The 23,762-nt window shown below is 38.7% G+C and overlaps 1 protein-coding gene across 2 annotated transcripts in view; it reads left to right on the forward strand.

Annotated features, from left to right (window-relative positions):
* LOC116506041 (solute carrier family 22 member 15-like) overlaps positions 1 to 23,762 on the forward strand; it is a 32,782-nt gene that overhangs the window by 6,794 nt on the left and 2,226 nt on the right. Inside the window, exons 4-11 of one of the 2 annotated variants that reach the window (XM_032213609.1) lie at positions 857 to 1,021; positions 7,847 to 7,976; positions 10,159 to 10,374; positions 12,574 to 12,714; positions 14,193 to 14,278; positions 15,571 to 15,691; positions 17,920 to 17,992; positions 23,123 to 23,311. In XM_032213609.1, coding sequence (XP_032069500.1) covers positions 857 to 1,021; positions 7,847 to 7,976; positions 10,159 to 10,374; positions 12,574 to 12,714; positions 14,193 to 14,278; positions 15,571 to 15,691; positions 17,920 to 17,992; positions 23,123 to 23,311 — 1,121 coding nt within the window. The remainder of the gene's footprint in view (positions 1 to 856; positions 1,022 to 7,846; positions 7,977 to 10,158; positions 10,375 to 12,573; positions 12,715 to 14,192; positions 14,279 to 15,570; positions 15,692 to 17,919; positions 17,993 to 23,122; positions 23,312 to 23,762) is intronic. The other variant, XM_032213610.1, reaches the window with a different exon arrangement.

Genomic DNA, 23,762 nt, shown 5'->3' on the forward strand with positions numbered 1-23,762 from the left:
GAGGATGTAGTTGAGGCCTGGGTCCTTCACCAGTCTTGTCCGGTTGCCACTGTCTCCTATTACAACTGCCCCCTATTACAACCCCATTGCCACCATTGCCCCTGAGAAATGCTGCCTCAAGCCTCACGCTGTAAGCAGCTATCTCAACTCCGCCAGCACAAAGTTGCATGGTTTTGTGGCTCTTGCCATCCTCAAGGCAAGGTGCAAAAGGACAGAGATGATGGGGAAGAGACAATTGGGGAGAGTTGAAGGGGAGTCAATCTCTTACCTTAGAAAAGCCAAGGCTTTGACTGGGCAAAACCTAGCCAGGGATGGCTTTGATTGCAATGAGTCCTCACCTAATGACCAGTAGAATTTGTTTAACGATGGAAATGAGGAGTGCCAGGATTGCTGCTATTGTGTGATGTGATGTAATGTGATGTCACATTTTATAACTGCATTAGCAACAGATACTATGGTCCCAAATGTAGTAAATCAAGGATTACCTGTATAAGACAGGAGATAAATATTGATTGTACAATTATATTTGGCTTCATAGTTCAATCAAAAGGTACTTAAAGCACTTCCAAACATCAGATATTTTTAGTTTTAATCAAATGTGGTCTTTAAGGTTTTTTTCTTCTTTTTCCACAAAGTGAGTCATGTGAATTTTCTTAAAAGTTAATCTGAAACAATATACTTTCATTCTTAACCAAGATTAGTAACTAGTGTCTACTGTTTTTGAGTAACTCAATGCATTTTAATACTAAATGATTTTGTTTTATAAACGTGCTTGATTTTGGGGAGGAAATCAATAAAATCAGCATTAAACACTATCAAATAGTTCTAAAGGATTTTTTTTTTCTTTCTCTTCTAGGTTTTGGCCTTGACATTGTATTTGCTGTTGCTAATGGATTTTCTCCTACATATGAGTTTTTTGCAGTTTCTCGTTTCTTGGTTGGAATAATGAATGGTGGAATGTCACTGGTTGCTTTTGTCCTGTTGAATGAATGTTTGGGAACTGCTTATTGGGCATTGGCAGGTACAGATTTAATGGTTAGATCTTTCAGATTTACCCTCATAGCAAATACTCAAGATAATTCACTAATAATTAAAAGCTACATCACATATTAAAAATTAACAAGTAGTTTGTCTACACATGTATAATGTTAATTTCATAATGTGTCATCATGATGTTTGATTCTGTGCTGATAGATATTCTCACCCAGAAGCTTCATATAGATATTAAATAAGAGCTGGGAGTGAGTTTGAGCCTGTGATACTCTCCAAAGCAGAGACTTATGACTGGGTCTTTGTCTTCCTCCTACACTGACTGGGATCCACCTCCAAAAAAGAGGAGAACCACTGGAGAACCATGACTCCCTGCTGCCAGTCCTCTGAATTGATCCAACTACCATGAACAATGGTATATAAGTTAAATAATAAATAAATAAATAAATAAATAAATAAATAAATAAATAAATAAATAAATAAATAAATAAATAAATAAATAAATAAATAAATAAATAAATATTAAAAACCACTGAGGTATCAGGATTGCCAGAATGGATACACTGCTCCATTTAGGGTCTTCCAGAGGTTATCCATGAATATGCCCCATGCCATCTTAGTTCTCATCTTGATGTGAAATCTGACTGCAGTGGTTCCCAATAATTCCCTTCCTCCAGAGCCCTAAGAGCTGCAAGTATACCACCTTCTCGGCAATCTTCCCCAGAAAGGAAAGTTGGAGACTGGATGGAAATTGTTTGGTACTCTATTGCTGGGCCCAGGAATGACCTGTGTATCATATGATTAGCTTTAGCTTCTGTCAGTCTTGTAAATCGTTTGTGATTTTAAAAAAAAATCCTTACAAATATACATATAGTTTAGTCAGGTGCCATCGAATTAAGCTCAATTCCTGGTAACATTATAGATAATGCTTCATATTCTGATCATCATATTCTGAATGATAATCTGCAGCTCATGAGTGATATCTCTGATCCTATCTATCTATATATATCTACCTGAACCACCTGTTGTTCCATCTTCTAATCTCAAATTTGCCAAACTTTTTTCTAGTACACCAGGTGTTTACATTATATATGTAAGTTTATGCTTGCTAATCATTGCCTTCAGAAGAATAGTCAGTATCTCTTCAAAACAGATTAGTTCGTCCATTTGTTGAATCTGAGCAGTTAGCACTTTAATTGCCCTCTTTCTTGAAGTTTTAAACAGTTCAATGGGCATTTTATTTAGACTGGCACTTCCCTTTTTGACAGCTGGTTTGTCACCTTACTATCTAGTGGAATTGGTTTCTGAATAGATTATCTCTTTAGATGGTTTTGTTCTTCTTTAATCCTGCTTGTAAAAGGTTTCAGTATAGTATTTCCATTTGCCTTTGTTATAGATGTGTGATTGTTCTTGTATTCATATCTTAGCTATAAGTTTTTCTTTGATTTTTCTGATCTTAAAAATGTATCTCATTTTCCATATTTTACTCTACTTCTTAGAGTTCTTGACTGAGAGCTCTTTCCTTTCCTATTGAATGTGTCTCTATAGAGTCTGGCTGTTTTCTTTTTATTGCCCAAGGGTTTTATCCTCTTGCCAATGAGGGTAATCCAATCTAGAAGCTTATGTTTCTGTCACCATCACTTTCATTAAAGAGCTTCCTCACCATGCCAAGGTGATAATGCCTTCTGAGATGTATATCATCCACCTAAATGTACCATTTAGTAACAGACATTTTAGCAGTTCTGGTTGTGGTCATTAGATGAGGTGCATGTGGGTCATTAAGCAAGGACTTCCTGTGGCCCCAGCTTCCCTTTTGACTGTGCTTGTGGGAAGCCAGTACGAAAATTGCAAATTGCAATCTCATAACTGGCGTGCTGTGTTTGCCAAAATTCTGAGAGCTACCTCTTATTCAGTGCTTTCATAAATTTGAACAATTGCTGAATCCGTGGTCATTAAACAAAGACCACATGTAATATCTGCATGTAATATAATTCTACCCATCACTATAGCAGATTTGCCAAAGTGCTATTTGGGAATGGCAGATTTGGTTTACATTAAATGTAAACCCTTCTGTTTTCATTTTCTCTGAATGTGAATGTTTCTTCCCATCTCTTGGACTTGTTTCTGCTTCTGTCTTAACGTGCACCCACTGCTGTTCTCATTGCATTTTTCACACCTGCCTTTGTTCTCTTTTTGATCTTAATCCTTGATCTTGACTTTAAGCTATCAGCAGTTCTTTTCTTAATTGTCCTCTATTTTCTTTCTTCCTCCCATCTTTAGTATTTTAATCCTAGGAGCCCTGCTTTTTTGAAGGATCCCATATGAGCTCAGTTCATATGGGATCCAATAAATGTTTGCAGTAATGTATTTGGAAGAATCAGATAGGTTGTATCTTATTTATTTTGAGATTGTGTTTTATTTATTATTTAAGAAATGGGATGTTTTTGGTTTTTCCATTTTTAAAATTCTTGTTATGTAGAAGTCCACCATTTGCCCTTAGTCTAATTTCAGTGTGGCAAAATTTTATCTTGAGAACATTTTGAAATGTAGTCCTGAAGTTGGAGTATCGGTTCCACCACAAAACCGCGGTAGACAAAAGCGTGCTTGACGAAAGCGCGTACGTGACGTCATCACAGCGCGACAAAAACATCGCGCTGTGATCGATAAATGTAAAAATAAAGCGAAAACCTTACCCTAACCCCCCCCCAAACCTAACCCTAAACCTAACCCTAAACCTAACCCTTAACCTAACCCTAAATCTAACCCTTAACCTAACGCTAAACCTAACGCTAACCCTTAACCTAACGCTAAACATAACCCTAACGCTCTAAACCTAACCCTAACCCTTAACCTAACCCTAACCCTAAACCTAACCCTTACCTTTATGTGAATCGGCTTGCTTTAATTTTATTTTTATTTCAATTTTTTATTTTTTTCATCGCGCTGTGATGACGTCAAATGCGCGCTTTCGTCGAGCGCACTTTTGTGGACCGCGGTTTTGACGGGTCACGGGAGTATCTACTAAGAATAGAAACTATACAATAATAAATTCTTAGAAATGACTACAGTTATGTTTCTCATAAAATATATTTTTATAGTATAGTTCTTTTACTACTTTCAATTAAAATATTTTAATTTATTTTTTTAAATAAAATATATTAATGATGTTACATGTCTAATAATCTGCAATGAAACTATAATATATTACATTCAGTTCTCTAATAGATTCATCTTAAATCCTGTGAGTTCCCTCCTAATTCTTATTTCTCGAGAGATGTTTGAATGTTCAGAATATGTCAGGCATCAGTTTGGTATAAAATTGTAATTGTACCCACTGTTTCTGTCTGTTAATGGCAAATTATTCTTGAATATAAAAGCAAATGTCTATAATAATGGTTTAAGTATTTACCGTATTTATCGGCGTATAACACGCAGTTTTAAAACTAAAATTGCAAGCTTAAACCCTGCCTGCGTGTTATACGCCGATACTCCGGGTGGCAGAAGCCCGGGACCCAGTCAAATTCGCTGCGCAAGGTGAAACGGCCGGCAGCAGCCCTGCTCTCCTGCTGCGGCTTCTGTTTCAATAGGGAAGAAAACTTCCTTTCGCTTCCCGGGCTTCTGCCACCCGGCAGAAGCCCCGGGACCCAGTCAAATTCGGGAAGCGAAAGGAAGTTTTCTTCCCTACTGAAACAGAAGCCGCAGCAGGAGAGCGAGGCTGCTGCCGGCCGTTTCACTTTGCGCAGCGAATTTGACTGGGTCCCGGGCTTCTGCCACCCGGCAGAAGCCCCGGGACCCAGTCAAATTCGCTGCGCAAGGTGAAACGGCTGGCAGCAGCCTCGCTCTCCTGCGGCCAGCGTCCGTTTCAGTCGCTTCCCTTGTCCGTCTTGATTGCTGGAAGCAGTAACAAACGGCGCGTCCGCTCCGCATCGCCCTGACAACCACCCCAGCCGGCGGCTGCCAGGCCTCGCTGGAGTCAATTGCAAAGCTGCGTTCAGCGCTTTGAGGACCTGAGGCATCTTGGGAAATGTAGTTCCCTATCAGAAAGAATGGAGTAGCTGCGAATTTGTAACAACATAATATAACTTGGTGCTTCGCAGGTTACGAAAATCTCGTTTGATTTGCACACTGTTTTTTAAAAGTTAGATAAAGAAATTATGCTGTGAAAGCGACTAGATAGCCCCCCTCCCCTTCCTGTGTGTGAGAAAGGGAAGGAGAGGAAGGAAGGAGGGAGGGGGGAGGAAAAGAAGAAGGGAGGGGGGGAGAAGATGGAAGGAGAAAAGATGGATGGAAGGAGAAAGAATGGAAGGAGAAGGAGGAAGATGGAAGAAGAAAGGAAGAAAAAGAAGAAGGGAGGGAGAAGGAAGGAGGTAGGAAGAAAAGGGGAAGAGAGGGAAAGAGCAGAAAGACAAAGAGGATGAAGTTGATAGGCAAGAGGAAGGGGGAAGGAAGGGAAAAAAGAGGGAGAGAGTGAAGATGAGGAAGAGGTTTTTGGTTTTCCAAAAAGCAGTGATTCTGATTAAGTTTTTTTGCTCAAAGAGGTGTTTTTTCATTTCATATTTGCCTTTTAAGAGGAGTTAATGTTATAATTCATGTTCTAATGTTATAAATTTTAATCCAACATTAAGTTCCGAGCTTCCAAGTCATTTATTTTTAATGAAAAAAATTTTTACTCAAATTTTTGTGTTAAAATGGGGGGTGCGTGTTATACGCCGGTGCATGTTATACGCCGATAAATACGGTATCTTATTTAATTAGTTCATTCTGGTTGCCCTCTATTGCCCATATCTGTGGATATTATAATGTCATCTGCCCTCCTATGTAATAAGTTGCTTGAATTTTTGAATCTTTAAAATTCAAATTTTAAATTTTAAAAAATTACCCAAAATGTTTGTACAGTACTGTTCCTTTTCCTGGTAGTTGGGCCATCAGTGCTGCTGCCTGTTTCCTTTCTGATTGAATAACAAGTGTTGCTTGGGGGGAAAAGAGGATCAGTGCTTGTTTGTTTCTAACTATCTCTGTTGAAACAAATATGAAAAGACAGAAAATAGAGTGAGTTGGGCCATGAGCATGTAAGGAATGAATGGTAAGAAGGTTCAAGATCATGACAGAAAAGTGGGGAGATTGAAAATGTGGCTAGGAAGGGAGTTGGAACCATGAAGGATTGAGACTAATTTACAGGGAGATTGAGGAAGAAAGGTGGTCTCAATTGCTTGTATATTCTATACCATGGATATCAAACTTGATCATGTCACGTGACATATCGTGATGTATTGTAATTTTTTTTTGCCTTTGTGGAGCCAGGGTGGGCGTGGCCTGTGTGTGACACATCCAGCCTGCGGCCAGTTTGACAAGCCTGCTCTATATAGATGGGTTGGGAATGAAACAGCTCTCTCAAAATGAGAAATTTGGGAGAGAGTTGAATTTACTGACACGGTAAAGAGACATTTGGAATTGACTTGACTGGCATACCTTCTATGGATTGAAGTTAAAGCTAATTCAAAGGAAAAATGTTCTGCTTTGGGAATCACATACCTCCTTTTTCAATCATGGTCAGTTTCCTGGGAAAATTGTTTTCTAGTTTGTCTATTTATTGTGGAGTGCAAAAATAGGTTTTCTGAATTAAACTTTGATTTTTATTCTAAGTCATGTTACCTGTGCCAGAAATTGCAGAGAATTAAGACAGTGACACTAAGATGCGGGGAATAGCCAACACTGTAGAAGATAGGCTCAAGTTCCAAAAGGACCTTGAGAGACTTGAATATTGGGTCTTATCCAGTAAGAGGCAGCTCAATGGTGAGAAAAGCAAGATCCCACACTTAGGCAGGAAAAACCAAGTACATAGATATAGAGTAGACTAGATGTGGCCAATTAATTTTCCCAAGAGGCTACAAGAGGAATTGGGACAGTTGTGGAGGCCTGAACCAATAGGGCTGTGATGGTGCGTAAGCGTGCGCAGTCACATACATACATAAATTGAAAAAAATTAGTTTCCAAAATAAAAGCAATGTAGTTGTATTGCATGCATGGTGTATACTTATTTACATTTGATTTCTAATTCCCAATTGACTTACAGTATGCAGGCTAGACAAGGACAGCCAAAGGGCTATATGCAGCCCAGAAGCCATAAAACGGAATGGGACAACTCGCTGCAGACAACTTGCCATGGCCCGTTCACCATGGCCAGCTTACCATGGGACAACTCACCATGGGACAACTCGTATAAATTAAAAAAATATTTTAATTTTTGTCATTTACATTTCATTCTGTCCCTCCTTTTGCATCCTTTCTTTAATGATTCTATTCCACCATTTCTTTGATATCAGTCTAACTCTTGTCCCGCAGTGAGTTGTCCCACAGTGAGTTGGCCGCAACAAGTTGGCCATGGTGAGTTGGCTGTGACAGGTTGGCTGTGGCGAATTGTCATAGACCCGCTGTAAAAAGACCCAGGTTTGGAATAGGACTCAACATAAGTGTGAGAGGGATCTAGGTGTCCTAATAGAAACCACTTAAGTATGAGCGGTGTGCTGTGGCTTCCAAAAAAGCCAATACAATCCTAGGCTGCATCAAAAGAGGGAGAATTTCAAGACACTAAGAAGTGATAGTACCATTTTACTCTGCGCTGGACTACACTGCACTACATTTTGAATGTTGGAATATGTCTATAACAGCCTTTTTGGATGGCATCTACCACTTTTCAGAGTTTTGAATGTTCTTTAACTGCATTTAACTGCAGTTGTTTATGTATTATGAACAAGGTCTGCATATTTGTTCTTCTCCGCTTGTCTAATAAATCATCACTTTGGAAGTCACTACAAAATTGTCAATAACACTTTCCCCCCTATCTGCATTATAATAGGATCACTTGGTTGCCTCTTCTTTGCTGTGGGAATTGCTCAGTATGCTTTGTTAGGATATCTCATTCGCTCCTGGAGATTATTAGCATTGATGGTTAACCTGGAGGGAGCGGTAGTCTTTCTCCTTTGTCTGTAAGTTATATACCTACATTATTTTGCTAAAATATGGGTAGTATTTGTCACTGAATAAAAAGAATAGTTTTTTGTCCTCTTTTCAGTCTCTTCCATCCTAATTTTTCTATACTTGAAAATAATTTTGGCTCTTTTCTTGGTATTTATCTTCTAAATTTCTTTGTCTTAATAATTCTCCTTTTAAATAGTTTCCACTGTTACTCCTAAAGTGTACTGTCTTGAATCTAAAAACACAAGCCAAGAGGTGGTTGCAACACTGCTACTATTGACACTGTCTGGGGTGAGCCTATCTTCACGGGTTCCTGTGTTGAACGTACTTTTTTTTGCTTGTTATATCAAGTTTGGTTCATGCAAGTTAGTTTCTGTCTTCAGATTTCATAAGATACCAGCTATTGATAACCTGTACTAAGAATCTGAAGCCTTGAGATACAACAGAGATTACTTAAGTACCATTCAGAGTTAGAACAGCCTCTCCCCCAAGCCACAAAGCCTGTTTCAAAATTTTAGCAACTGAAGTATCCCCACAGTCGTTTTCCCTTACAACCAATCACAGAGACCCTGCAGTGCCAGCCCTCCACTCTTGCCCCTACCCTCCACAGGCCTCGTGCCTACTTTCCACCCCATCTCTGCTACCAATCATGCCACCCCACCCCCAGTGTTCCTGGGCCACTGGACTTGACTTTGTCCCAAAAGTGGGTGCCATTTTCTGAGCAGCCACAATTAAACAGCAACCTAATCACCCAGCAAGTGGCTTCCCTCCCACTTTTTCCCTCCCACTGGCGGCTTTTCTACAGTGGCAATGCTTGCCTTTGCCTGTCCCCCCACTCCGCTACCTGTGTTGGGTTTAGTCCTCTCCTGCACCACTCAGGACCCAGGTTTTACCTGTCTGCAGTTGCCAGGGATTTCCCTCCACTCTCCAGGGGACTACCAGTTAAAAAAAATAGATTAAAATATACCAAAGTTGGGGGGGGAGGGACTTTAAAGAATGGAAGGAGAAAGGCTTCCTTCAGAAGCATGTGCACATATACAAACACATCTTAAACACTTCTTGTAATAACTGAAAGGAAGGTGTATATGTTAGTCTTGTGTGTGTTACCTCCCCTGAAAGAATCAAAACCGGTTCAATCCAAATACTTGGATGGGAGACTGGAAATACCTGAATCTAAGACAGCTTTGGAACTTGAATGAAAATAACTTTCCAGAAACAGGCTGTAGTGAACTGCTTGTGTATTGCTGCCAATAAATTTTCATGGACGTGTCAATGAAGCCACCAAAATCTGAGTTTAGCTTTTTCTCACTATGCTAAATAACTGAAAACCTCAAAATATTTTGTTTGATTGATTGTTTTTCAAAGCTCAGTCCAAAGAAAATTTTGCTTACATCCCTACATCCCTCTTTCATTCTTAAAGTAATGAAAGGATAAAATATGAACATTTGAATTAAAACTAGTAGTTTACTTAAGCAATTTGCATTGAGAAGAAAGAAATGCATTTCTTCTTATTGCAAGTTTGAATTTATAAAAGCGCCTGGTAACAGAATGGAAACTTTATTGGGAGAATATTTGAAAAAATGTATACTATATACTTCTTGTTTAATATTTAATCTATCTGAACTTTAAGTTACTTAGGGGAATGAAATAAAGAAGAGACAGTTCAGATTAAGAATGGATAAATTTATGATCAACCACTATATTGTTGAAATATGTTTTTTGAGCTGCGAATCAACATTTGTATGTCACCCTTTCTCACAATTATAGGTTACATGAACAAAATAATAATTTGTCTGTAAAATATTCATAAAATCATACAACTAAAATTTACAAATACTATTAATAGAGCTACTAATAAAACTGATCTCCTGTCTGGCAGATCTGAATCCCCCCTGAAGATTAATTGTGCTACATCCGTGGTTCTGATTATATTAGAGCAAGCTGTGCCAATATCCAATGTTTCTATCTTCTTGCTTTGATACTGCATAAAATATTCAAAATTTGGATTTGCATGTTAAACATATTTCTTTAAATGTTTTAAAACAGTGCTGCATATTTGCAAACTTGTTCTCATTTATTCATAAGATGATGCTTATTTTTTGTTTAAAATATGTCCATAATATGTGCACCAGCATGAAGTTTTCAGTAGTAAAATATCCCTAGTTTTCTCAATGAATGGTTCTTTCCTTCTAGATTCATTCCTGAGTCACCTCGTTGGTTATATTCACAAGGTCGGCTCCATGAAGCTGAAGATTCTCTCTACCTCATTGCAAAGAGAAACTACAAGCCCAAGTGCACTTTTTCACTTAAACTTCCAACTGCATGGAGTTGTAAGGAGTCTTGTAGTATTATGGATCTGTTCCGATATAAGATCCTTTTGGGACGTACTCTGGTCATGCTGTACATCTGGTATATATGCTACTTTTTAAAAATTATCTTTGAAGTTCTGCTTTCGGTTTACTGAAATATGTCATAAAATAGTCAGGTAGTGATTTGGGGACTGTTGTAATTTATTGTTTTTTTTATTGTCTCTGTAGTTCTTAGTTTGAAACCATTTACTTAAAAAAGGGGTTGTGGCAAACCTTCTGAGTGGATTTGGAATATAATGTAGACAATGGTAAAGATGGCAATTTATTGTGAAAATGTTTTTGTTTCAGCCGTGTTGTCATGGAAAACATTGAAGTGTAATAATACTAATTAGATTGTAATTCATCATAATTTGCTGTTTCTTGTACTGTATAAGATTGGTACACTTTTGAAATCAAGACAAAAACCAGTCTGCTGACCTTTCGGAGGCATATCAGTACTTTTTAATTCGCTATGACAATACCTCCTTCCTTTCCAATGAGCTCAAAATTACTGCTAAATTTGATTGGTTTTGGTACTAAATTTCAGCAGTATGATTTTGGGGTCATGTTATGTTTTGAGTGGAGATGAAGATGAGGATTTGCCTCCTAAAACCTTTACATTTCTATCCCTAAGCTTAAATATATGCCCAGAACCAATCCTTAGCCTATATGTTCACGATAGGGTAGGTATCCAAAGTCAAATTGATTTGATTGTACATGAGATGTAGTTCTAAATACCACAATGCAGAGCCATTTCATATATTGAATGCTCCGATCAATTGAAAATGACAAATATGATGGTATGGTATGCTATACATAGACACATTCCGAATTCTGAAAAGTTATATATGTATAAAATATTGTGAAATGGTTACTTTATGTTATTTTACTTTGCTATAGCTAACCATGATGCTAGCATTAATACCTAACCATGATATTATAGTTAATCAGCCAAACTTTATGTTGTTCAAAGATCAGTATAGAACAAGTCAGTTCAAAACTGTTAAAAGCAAAATAGGACCAAACACAAAACCCAAGCCAAAAGAATAGTAGAGAATATTATTGTTTCTATTGTTACCACTAACAAACTGCCTCTCAAGGACCAAAAAAAGTCCAGAATATTATTTGTCTAAAACTAAGAAATAAAGATTCCAGACTCACTGGAGAAGAGCCTAATGCTGGGAATGATTAGTGGCAAAAGAAGAAAGGGATGACAGAGAATGAGGTGGCTGGATGAAGTCAGTGAAGCAGTCAGCGTGGGCTTAAATAGGCTCCGGGCGATGGTAGAGGACAGGAAGGCCTGGAGGAATGTTGTCTATGGGGTTGCGATGGGTCGGACATGACTTCGCTACTAACAACAACAAAGACATAAAGCCAAAAATCCTACCTAGAAGTATATTAAAAGAAAACAGAATAAAGTGACATCTATCTACATATACTTGATGATGATGATGAAGAAGAAGAAGATGATAATGATATCCATTCAGTTATGTCCGATTCTTGGCAGTTCTTATTAGTATGGTACAAAAGCTAGGCACAAGTCAGGTCTTGAGCTTGCTTCCCACTATGCCTGGCTCCACACCCTCCTCCCGAACCCTGATCACCCATCGTGAGGTGATCTTAAGATTTCCAGAACTTCAGAGGCATGGAATTGTGGCTGCTCTGAAAATGGCTATCTCAAATGCATCTGTATTACTTAGGAATGAAATCATACACTTTGCTTCCCTAACACACTCTACAATGCTACAGAAAGCTCCAGAGTCAGGCAGCTATGCCCCTCCCCGCCTCATTTTACATTTTGCATCTACTTAACAATCTCATAAATCATTTGTTAAAACACTCTTTTCAAACTTTACCTGATAAATTTAATAGCTAGAAGATCTATAAATGAGACCAAAATTTTGTCTTTACTATATTAACTTCCAAGTGCACTTCTAAATATAATTTACTCTTAAAATCTGAAACTCTGGGCAGTTTACAAAGTCAGCATATTGCCCCCAACAACTGGGTCCTCATTTTATCGACGCCGGAAGGATGGGGCAACCTTGAACTGAACAGAATCAAACTCTTGGCAATGGGCAGAATCAGCCTGCAATACTGCATTCTAACCACTGCACCACTGTGGCTCCAATTGGTCTTCTGGAAATTGTAGATGATGATCAGGCATAACACATTTGTTTGCTTTCAAGTATATAGTTATTTTATACACAGGATGTTAAAGTGTATTGCGATTAACACGTTTCATTTTTGTCACCTCTAGGTTTGTATGCAGCTTGGTTTATTATGGTCTTACTCTCAATGTGGGTGATCTGGGTGGCAGTATCTATGCTAATTTGGCTCTTTCTGGTCTAATAGAGATTCCTGCATACCCACTCTGTATCTATTTGATAGGCCAGAAATGGTGAGTTTTGAATAGATGTTACATATATGTCAGATTATGCTTTGGGACAGATCAAAAACATGAGTCCATGGAATCATATATAAGCATCTCTACACATTCAGTTTATGTATTTAGAATGAAAGACATGTTTTTATTTTATAATGAGATGGTCCAAGTACATCCCATTGACTGTACTTCCCTTCTATCCCTTTTTGGAGACCCCCTAAGTTTGTACTAACTGAAGATTCCATCACCAAATAGTGGCATGGCTTTCCTTTTTGAAAAGAAATGAGCAGGAAAATACACATTTTCCAGTTCAGTATAGGTAGTCCTCAATTTACAACAGCGTTGAGCCCAAAACTTCTATTGATAAGCAAGTCAGTTATTAAGTGAGTTTTGCTCTGTTTTATAATCTTTCTTACCACAGATGTTAAGTGAATCCTTGCAGTTGTTAAGTTAGTAACACAGTTGTTAAGTGGCTTTCCCACTGACTTTGCTTGTCAGAAGGTCACAAAAGGTGATTGCATGACACCGGGACACTGCAACCAACATAAATTTGAGCCACTTGTTAAGTGTCTGAATTTTGTTCATAAGACTATGGGGATGCTGCAATGCTTGAAAGTGTGAAAAATAGTCATGCCACTTTTTCAGGGCTGTCATAACTTTGAATGGTCACTAAATGGTTGTAAGTCAAGGACTTCCTGTATGTGCAGTCCTTGTGTGTGATTTTTTGAGCACATGCTCAAAAAAAAATAGCAATATCAATAGCACTTCAACATATACAACTTCACAGTGCTTTATAGCCATCTCTAAGCAGTTTACAGAGTCAGCATATCCACCCAACCATCTCATTTTACCAATCTTGGAAGGATGGAGGGCTGAGTCAACCTTAAGCCAGTAAGATTTGAACTGCAAAACTTCTGGCAGCTGGCAGTCAGCAGAAGTAGCCTTCAGTACTGCATTCTAACCACGGCGCCACCATGACTTTTCTTTAGGACAGGTCAAGAACATGCATCTTGCAATAGTGCAAGTTTCTAGACCCATAGTAGTCTTTGTAGTAGTCTCACTTCATCATTTCAGTGTTCTTTGTAACTTTTGGCAACTGGAACAAAAGATTGGGGAAAATTAATGAAGTGATATTTCAGTTATGAAACCTAATTGATGCAATTGACTATAAAATAGTTTCTATCCTATTTTAATGATGTTACTAAACATGGTAACATAAAAAGCTGTGTAAAGTACATTTTATCTAACAAGAAAATGAAGCATTGTGAGAACTGCAAATGCATTATTATCTGGAAAGTTTGTGTAGCTCACTGTGGTGATTAGTAGAAATCAGCACAGGTATGACAAGCAGTAGGTCCTCAAATTGTCCTCATCTCATGGCATCATGATATAATAGTGCCCTTTTACAAAAAGGAGGATATAAATCAAATACATTCATTAATTTCGCCTCATGTTGCCTTTTTTTTTTGTTTTCATTTCCTTCTGATTGTCAGGTTTGGCCGTAAACGGACTCTTGCTGCATTTTTGTTTCTAGGAGGACTAGCCTCTCTCCTTGTCATGTTCCTTCCGCAACAGAAAGGTAAAAGGATTTATTTAATTATGGAAACTAGTGTTAATCAAATGTGGAGTTGGTCCCCTCTCTAAGAGTGCTCTGGTTACCCCTGAACTATGAACCTCATAGCCTAGAAACATAGGACAGGCAGCAGTCACAACTCCTTTTCTCCAATGAAAATATTTCTTTAACCTTGCCAGAGTTGGGAGGCTATCAGCTTAGACTAACCTAAGTGTACAGTCCTGGATTTACAATGGCAGTGGGGACTACTAGGATGGCTGCTATTATGCATTGTGGTTGTAAAGTGTGATGACACGTGATTGCATTGCTTAATGATAACAATTCCACACTCCCCATTGCTGTCTGTCAGGCCTGCAGTGGTTGCTTTAAGAATCTTTGTCCTGCCACACTCTCATTAAGGGGGGCGGGGGAATAGCAAGGGGTAGAATGTGTTGGTTTCAAAATAAAAAATTCCTTTCTAGAAGCTCAAGGTCATCTTTTGTCTCCGCACCTTTGCACCTGATCGGAAGCAGCTGGGTGTAGATGCCAGCGTGGAAGAAAAAGATTGGACCATGTGATGGAGTGTGGGTGTGGGGACAAGATCATGAACTTTTAACTGGGTGGGATTCTGATGTAATTTCCAGAATTGGGATTTCACAGATGTGCTAAGATATCTGATTTATTAAATTGGAACTTTAAGGATCGTTTTGCCATGGACTCTGATTTAATTCTACATGATATTTGGAACGCTGACATTATCCCAATTGTGGAAATTACATCAGAATCCCACGCTGACACTGTCATCACCCCAGAACTGTACAAGAGAGCGCCAGCAATGCCTTTTGTGGGAGCAGAGGCTGGAACCAAAGCATCATTTTTGGCTTCTCTGGGACACTGAGCTGCCCTGAAGGGTAGGGCAAAAAAATTTAAGACATCCCCCCCAAAATAAGCCCTGGCGCTTATTTCGGAGGTCAAAAGAAAATAAGAAAATAAGACGGGACCTTATTTTCGGGGAAACACAGTATTACAAAACGTTTTTCTTTACTAAACAAAAAAAAATTGTGTGTTTTTAATAAGATCATATGATTTTATTTAGTTCTGATTGTCAATGGTAGTCTATCACATAAATACTCTAAATACAAATCAAAGCCATCCATAAAGAAGATCTCAGGAGTTCAGCACAGGGAGGGGACCTGTGGTGGGACAACTTTGCATAGGACTGCCTGGAGAGATGAAGGGCAGTGCCTAAATTTGATACATAAATAAACCAATTCTGGGATAAATCAAATTCTAAAAGTCATCCTTTTTTGTTCCAACAGCTACAGGAGTATTTGCAATTGTGAACAACCGTTCTTTGTCTTTACTTGGAAAACTAACTATCAGTTCAGCCTTTAACATTGTGTATATTTACACATCAGAACTCTATCCTACCGTTATCAGGTAAGTCAAGTTTGGTTTGTAGTCACTTAATGTAATTTTATGTGATCTACTTATCCATTCTGTTTTTGTGGAAGTAGAATACCATTCTTAAGAGTCTCACATTCAGCAGAGAGGCAGCAAATCAGGAATATCAGAGTTGATGCTCATTTGAATTTATATATTAGAATTTGAGCTCTGTCTGAAATATAATGTTTAACCGGTTAGACTAGGGGCAAGGTGACCCAGGCTCGAATCTACCCTTAGTCGGTAGAAACTCATTGATATTTTGTCAGTCATTCTCTCTTAAGCCTACCTACCTTACAGGATTGTTGTGGAGAAAAATAGGAAGAGGAAGTAAAGCCTGGAAAAAACCTATAAGAAATAACTGACTTCTAACTAAAAAAGATACTAAGTCCCTGCCAAGATATCAAAGTAGTTAAATAACTATTTATCGTACTAATAGTTTGTGTCAATGAAGAAATAGAGGTCAAAATACAAGCTCTGTGAACCAGCTGGCAATGAGGAAACTTGAATCTACTATCTTTGTGTGTAAGACATTGATGAGAAAACCCAAGGATTTGCCTATCTTATGAAAAAACATTAGTATCTAATAATCTGTTTAAAATATTTAGTAGGTATTGGTCTAATTAGAGTGTATGTAGGCTAAATTGAAGTAATCTTAGTCAAGGAATAAAATATATTTTCAGGCTAGAAAAAAAAATGTTCCTGTTTCCAAGCATGCTTGCTTATTTTTTATTTGAATTTATTTAAGGCCAGAACAATCTTGCTTAGAATTAAATTCATGACTTAATCTGATTTAATTTAAATATAAGTAAAATTAAATAGGTACAGTACTCTTCAATATCTCATAAATGATTTAGATGAAGGACTAGAAGGGGAGCTCATCCAATTTGCAGATGTCATTAAACTGGCAGGAATCTCCAGAAAACAAGCTCAGGATCCAAAAGGATCTTGACAGACTTCAACAATGGACCTTATAATGGTTCTATAAACAGAGGCATGGAATCAAAATCATGTGATGAATTAGTACTGATTTATAAAATATTAGTAAGACCACACCTAGAATATTGCATCCAGTTTTGGTCACCACATTACAAAAAAGATATTGAGACTTTGGAAAAAGAGTAACTAAGATGATTAAAGGTTTGGAGACTAAAACATATGAAGAATGGTTGCAGGATTTGGGTATGACTAATCTAGAGAAAAGAAGGATTAGGGGTGACATGATAGCAGTATTCCAGTATTTGAGGGGCTACCACAAAGAAGAGGAGCTCAACTTATTTTCCAAAACACCAGAGGGCAGGACAAGAAACAATGAATGGAAACATATCAAGGAGAGATGCAACCTGGAATTAAGGAGAAACTTTCTAATAGTGAGAACAATTAACCAATGGATCAGTCTGCCTTCAGAAGTTGTGGGTTCTCATCACTGGAGGTTTTAAGAAGAGACTGGACAGCCACTTGTCTGAAATGGTATAGGGTCTCCTGCTTGATCAGGGGATTGGACTAGAAGACATCCAAGATCTCTTCCAATTCTATTCTGAATTGAATTGAAATGTCATTGACATTATTGCTGGTTGATTCCCCCCCCCCCCCTTTCTCTCAAAAGCTTTCAAAGTTTTGTGTAGCTTTGGGATTTCCAGTGGTACAATTATCATAAATGTTTAAAAAAATTATGCCCTCAAATAATTATTTTAACTTCTAAGTGCCAGGATTCCAAATAGCATCCAAAAGTAAATCAGAATCGAAGGCAAAGTATTGCTCAAGGTTCCAATTCATTAAGAGATCCATGTTGGCACATCTGGGAAAACCCGAATCTGAAGGTTTCCTGGTTTTCCCACCCAGTTGAAAGTTCAAGATCTAGTCCCCACATCCACAAGTCCATCACATGGTTCAATCTTCCACTGCCATGCTCGCAGTTTCCACCTATCCAGTTCTAGTCAGCTGCAGAGGTGCAGAGACAAAGGATGACCTTGGCTTTCTAGAAAGAATTTTGTTATGGCTATATATCATCTAACTCCGTACAATCCCACCTCCCATTTTCCCACAATAGCAAATGCATAGTAGAATAATAGAAAGTGTGGCAGGCCTGAGATCCACAAGAAAATATTGCTCCAGGCCTGACACTAAGACTTCCTAAATGTCTTGGATTTAGAAGTATAACTCCAATCCTAAATCAGAAGAGAAACCATCACATGAATATCATTGTGGTTTTTTTTTCCTTAAAGGAATGTTGGAATGGGAACCTGTTCTATGTTTTCACGAGTTGGTGGAATTATTGCTCCTTTTGTCCCATCTCTGGTATGTCTCAATTTTTTTCTATTCTTTTCATACCCATTGCACCTCCAAATGGGATTAGCATAAATGTGTAGATTTATTTAAATTGTCCCAAAGGTGCTTTTTCAAGAGGCGACTGGACTTTCTTGTTTTTTCTTTTGAAGTGGTTTTGCTTCTCATCCAAAAAGCTTCTTCAGCTCTGACAGGATAGTGGGGAATGGAAGGATTTATATTCCTTGCAGACAGCTGATAATTTACATCCTTTTAGGGGGTCGTTGAAGCACTTGGAGGTCTATCTGTGTCCTCAGGGTCACCTGAGTAGTGCTCCTGTTCCTGTAGTCTGCAATTTTTCCTCTGGAAATCCATTTCTACTCCCACACAATTCAAAGGATGTTCATCCCAAATTGTATAGCTAAAAATCTGTAGAGATTCTTAGTCATCCAGGTCATGGTTGTCCCTTTTTCTCCTGAAAAGGCACCTTTAGGACAACCATGACATGGATGACTGAGAATCTACAGACATTTATTTAAATTGTTTCATTGCAAGAGAACTGGTACTGTTATGTGTTGTGAATCCCCCCCCCTCCCGCCTGTGAATAAACCAGAACACAGGCTTGGCTGTTTGCCACTGTTCAATTACTGAGATAATGAATCCTTTGGCTGAGGGCCCAGGCAACTCACATTCAATAGAGTGGCTCTGCAGCAACCCAGATAGTTCAAACGAAGCAACGCAAATAGTCCAAACGAACAGACACGGCTAGAATACACAGTTAGATTTTCTTAACTACTAATTCGAACGGTTGTTTCCTGCAAATGTCCCCTCCCAACACCTCACCTATAATCTCTCTTGGGAGGGGCCAATCAACAACCACCTGTGCTTAATCATCTTCTGTGAGTCTGCCTACGGATCCTGCCGGGCCACAACAGTTATGGTATTGTTTTTTAGAGACAGATTTTATGATAAGGATTGCAGCTACACAATCCCCTTGTCCTGGCTCAGAGAGGTAGCCCCACTTGCTGAGAACATGTCCTCATAATGGGCTCTCATTGCAAGCCCACGGTTGAGACAGTGCAAAACAATCCAAGATGATATTGCAGGAAAGTGGTGTTTTCCATGGGAAAATGGAAGACCACATACACTGTGGACATTCTAGGTCTACTGAAGACTCCAATTTGCTCATTGCAAGCCTGCCACCTACCATCTGGTTGCTGGTCTCTGTTTCCATTGCATTTGTACTGTGGACTTTCAGAAAGACCTCTCTTCTGCAAAGTTTGGAAGTAGCATTTCTTTATTTATTCTTCTGACCCAGGAGGGAGGCAGTAACTAGAATATAAAAGCAACATCTAATGAAGCAATAAGTTGCAGTATTAACCTTCAAGACAAAGTTCTTGCCTTTTCCCACAGAGTGATCAACATGTTTATATCCAGTGTATTCATTTTTCAGGGCAACTTGTGTGACATATTAATAGATTAACAGAGTTCGAAGGGACCTTGCAGGTCATCTAGTCCAACCCCTGCCCAAGCAGGGGACCCTACATCTGCCTCTACCTAGGATCGAACTCTAAGATCCTCTAAGCCAGGGGTGTCAAACTAAATTTCACTGCAGGTCACATCAGGGCTGTGGTTGACCTCGGGGGGGGGGGGTGTATGGCCAACTGAATGGGTGTGGCCAGTTTGATGTCACTCACTGGGCATGGCTGACTGGATGGGCATTGCCAGCCTGATGCCACTCCCCAAACTGCTGGCATGTTTCCTCTTTACATTGGATAGACCTGGCCGAAGCGAATCATGTTGATCAGAACTTTGTCCCGAAGGTTAATACTGGCCCAAAGCCATGCTAGCCAGATGTTTCCCTTTTGCATTGGGTAGACTGGCCAGAAGTGATACGGGTAGACTGGGCTGAACCGATATAGGCCAGCCCCTGACATTTTCCAGGATAGCCCCGCGGACTGGATGCGACCACATCTTGCCTTGAGTTTGACACCTCTGCTCTAAGCTCTGATTGTTTGGATGATGGAGGGGAAGAACATTCTTAGCCATTCTTGGCATGATTGCTGCATCAATTTGGACATACAGGGTTATAAACACAGGTTGTAACTGGGACACTCTTGCACAAGATTATTGGGATATAATGGGTCGGCACTCCTTTGAGTTGGAATCACTCAGCCTTTCACCACAATTCCACTGCATGCCTAAGGAAAGCCTGTTCATTATGCTGCACTATCTACTTTATTCTACTGCATATCACCATTACCAAAACAAATGGGATCTGAAAAACAAAAGAGCTGTAACTTTTACAGTTTATCTCAACTGATGCTTTTCCAGCCAGAAATACATATACACAGAGAAAACCATAGTAGACTAAAATAAGGATAGAAGGGCTACCAAAGGGACTTGGATGACTTCCTCGAGTCAAAATGCTAATTTCATTGTAGTTTTCATCAGCCACTATATGTTTCCACTAATATAGATAACTATATTTTTCCTAGATTACCAATCCAACTTTCTATGGGGATTCTTTCTTAACTTGGAATTTGCAAGCCCAGACCAAATTGAGCTACCCCTTCTTTTTAAAATCCACTGGAAAGTGTTTTTTCCCCCTATTTCTGACTGGTTCTGTAAAGTCTGGTTTTCATGGACTCTGAAGGTCTATGACCATTCCATGGAAAGACAGGTTTAAATTGAGTGGATTGTGTTTTCTTTAAACCCTTTTCAATTTCTTGGGAAGGGATTTTTACATAGGGTCAGGCCATATCCCTATCAGTGTTTCAGGTGGATTCAGTCTTCATGTTATCAACCTTCTCAGAGTTCTTTCCTCCTCTTAAGGGCCAAGCCAAAGCAGGAAGCATTGCCTCAGCTCCTTTGGCATTTTAGAAACGTACTAAGAAAAGTCCAGGAAAAAAACAAAAGGGGATATCCTGTTTCATATCAAATTTCCCCTCCTTCTAAGGAAAAAAGGAGCAGATATCAAAGGAGGTGAAACCAGCGATAAGACAAAAGGATTTTATATAACCCAATCAAGGGGAAAAATCTGACGCTGCATTATTATTTCTTTCATGAGTTTCCTTGGCAGCAGTCTGTATTTGTGTTTTATGCACTTGAAGTAGATGCATTTTTCATTTTCATTTAATTTTCATAGGATTTATCCTATGTCTAAAAGGAATCCAGATTAAGAACTCTAATCTAGAATGTGTGAGATGTGATGAGAAATCTAGTCCCAAATTTTGTTGCAAATTTCAGTGATTCATTGTGTGTTTTCTAAAACAGTTGGAGGCAATCCATATTGCAAAAGAATGAAATTCATTCTGCTTCATGAGAATTACGTTGTACTTTCCCCTTTAAATCAAAGGCATGAGTAAGGTATTATAGATCAGAATCAAGTTTTTCACCAACTTTTTTCCCTTCTATTTTGTCCTCTTCTTCAGATAACTTAATTCTGCCTAGTATAGCTTTGTATATTTATCTGTGCTTGCATAATTTTCACAGAATCACAGGGCTGGAAGGAACCTTAGAAGTCTCCTAGTCCAACCTCGTGCCCAAGACAGGTGACCTTATTGGAGGTTATTGGACAAATGGTTGTCCAATCTTTTGTTGAAAAACTCCAGTGATGGAATACCTACAATTCCAGGAGGCAAACTGTTCCATTGATTAATTGTTCTCACTATCAGGAAGATTCTCCTTAATTCTAGTTTGGACCTCTTTAATGAGTTTCCATAAATTGCTTCTTTTCCTGCCTTCATTATTTTGGAGAATAAGTAGACCCCTTCTTTTCTGTGATAGCCTCTCTAGTACAGGAAGGCAGATGTCAACTTTCTCTTAGGGTGACATACCTAGTTCCCTTAACTATTCATCCTATGGTCTAGCCTCCAGACCACTCATAATTGTTTTTCTTTTCTGTATTCTTTCTTAGAGTCTCAGCATCATTTAAAGACTACCTAGATCCCTCTCACAGGTATTATTGTTGAGCCAAATACTCCCTATTCTGTATCTGTGTATCTGGCTTTTCCTGCCTAAGTGCAAGACCTTACTTTTCTCACCACTGAACTGCATCTTGTTGCATTTTCGAAAGTATTGGCAGTTCTCCCCAACTTGGTATCATCTGCAAATTTGATCTAATATTTAGATCATTTATGAAAATGTTGAAGAACACTGGGCCTAACACAGAACCTTCAGGCACCTCACTGCATGCTTTCCTCCATGTAGTTATAGTTCCTTTGAGGACTGCACACTGAGTGCAGTCAGTCATTTCAAATCCATCTGGTGATATTGCTGTCTATTCCACATTGTTCTCTCTTATCAAGAAGTAGGCCATGGTCTACTTTGTCAAGTGTCTTACTGAAGTCCAAGTAAACTATATCCACAGCATTTCCTTGATCCACTAATTTAGTCAATTTATCAAAAAATGCAGTAAGGTTTGTTTGGCATGATATGTTTTTAACAAACCCATGCTTCTAGTGAGCAACAAATCTGTTGCTTGATTATCTTTTCCAAGATTTTGATGTCAAACTGATTGGTGTCTCATTTCCAGATCTACTTTTTCCCCCTTCTTGAAGACTGGAATCACTTCAACTCTTTTCTGGACCCCTGTTAGTTCCCCAGTGCTCAAAGATCTTTGAAAGATATGGTTCAGTGGTTCCAACTTCACATCTGCTAGTTCCTTCAGAACTCTGAGATGTTAACCATCTAGTTCTGGCGATTTGGACTTCTTTAGAATAGATAGGAGTTCTCTTACCAATTTCTTACCTATTTTGACCTGCATTCCTTTTCTGTCTCTTACTTTGTTGGTTTTGATAGATTCAGCTGTTTTTCCCTTGGCGTAAAAGTAGAAGAAAAGAAGGAATTAAGCAGTTCTACTTTTTCCCTGCTACCCATCACCTATTTGCCATCTTCTCCTATTAGTGGACCAATCATTTCTTGATTTTCTTGTAGTTCCTTATGTACGGAAATTATTGAATATAATATATAGTATAGTGAATAAACATACATATTGAAAATACATAATTTTGGATCAGTTAAGGTATATTGAAGATACCAGATTCACAGTTCAGAGCATCTAAAAATGATTTAAATGTGCCAAAGGTTTAGTAGCTGGGTTGTGGGATTAACATGAAAAGTATAATTGCTGTCCCAAATAATCTTTTCTTTTTTTAACAGAAAGTTATATATTGGTATCTGCCATATGTTGTGTTTGGAGTGGCAAGTGTGTTAGCTGGTTTTCTGAGTCTCTTACTGCCAGAAACCCTAAATAGCCCACTGATGGAAACATTATCTGATATACCAGTTTGCTCATATCGAAGGCTTGAGGGTGAAGCCATGTCACTGAAGATCTTAGAAGATTCACAGGTATTTTATCTTATGTTTATATAATGTATTTTATCTCTTGTCAATCAGGTCGGCAGGTCGGCAGTTCAAATCTCTAGTGCCACGTAAAGGAGTGAGCTCCTGTTACTTGTCTCAGCTCCTTCCAACCTAGCAGTTCAAAAGCATGTAAAAATGCAAGTAGAAAAATAGGGAGCACCTTTGGTGGGAAGGTAACAATGTTCCGTGTGCCTTTGGCGTTTAGTCATGCCGGCCACATGACCTCAGGGACATCTTTGGACAGCACTGGCTCTTTGGCTTTGAAACGGAGATGAGCACTGTCCTCTAGAGTTGGGAACGAGTAGCACATATGTGCCAGGGGAACCTTTACCATTACCCTATCTTCTGACTGATAATTGAAAATACATAAAACAGAACAACAGCAAAAATAGAACTACTGTTTTGTATAGTGTTGCAAACGGAATTATTCAAGTTC

This window comes from Thamnophis elegans, chromosome 3, assembly GCF_009769535.1.
Source record: "Thamnophis elegans isolate rThaEle1 chromosome 3, rThaEle1.pri, whole genome shotgun sequence".
In the NCBI taxonomy this organism is placed as follows: Eukaryota; Metazoa; Chordata; class Lepidosauria; order Squamata; family Colubridae; genus Thamnophis; species Thamnophis elegans.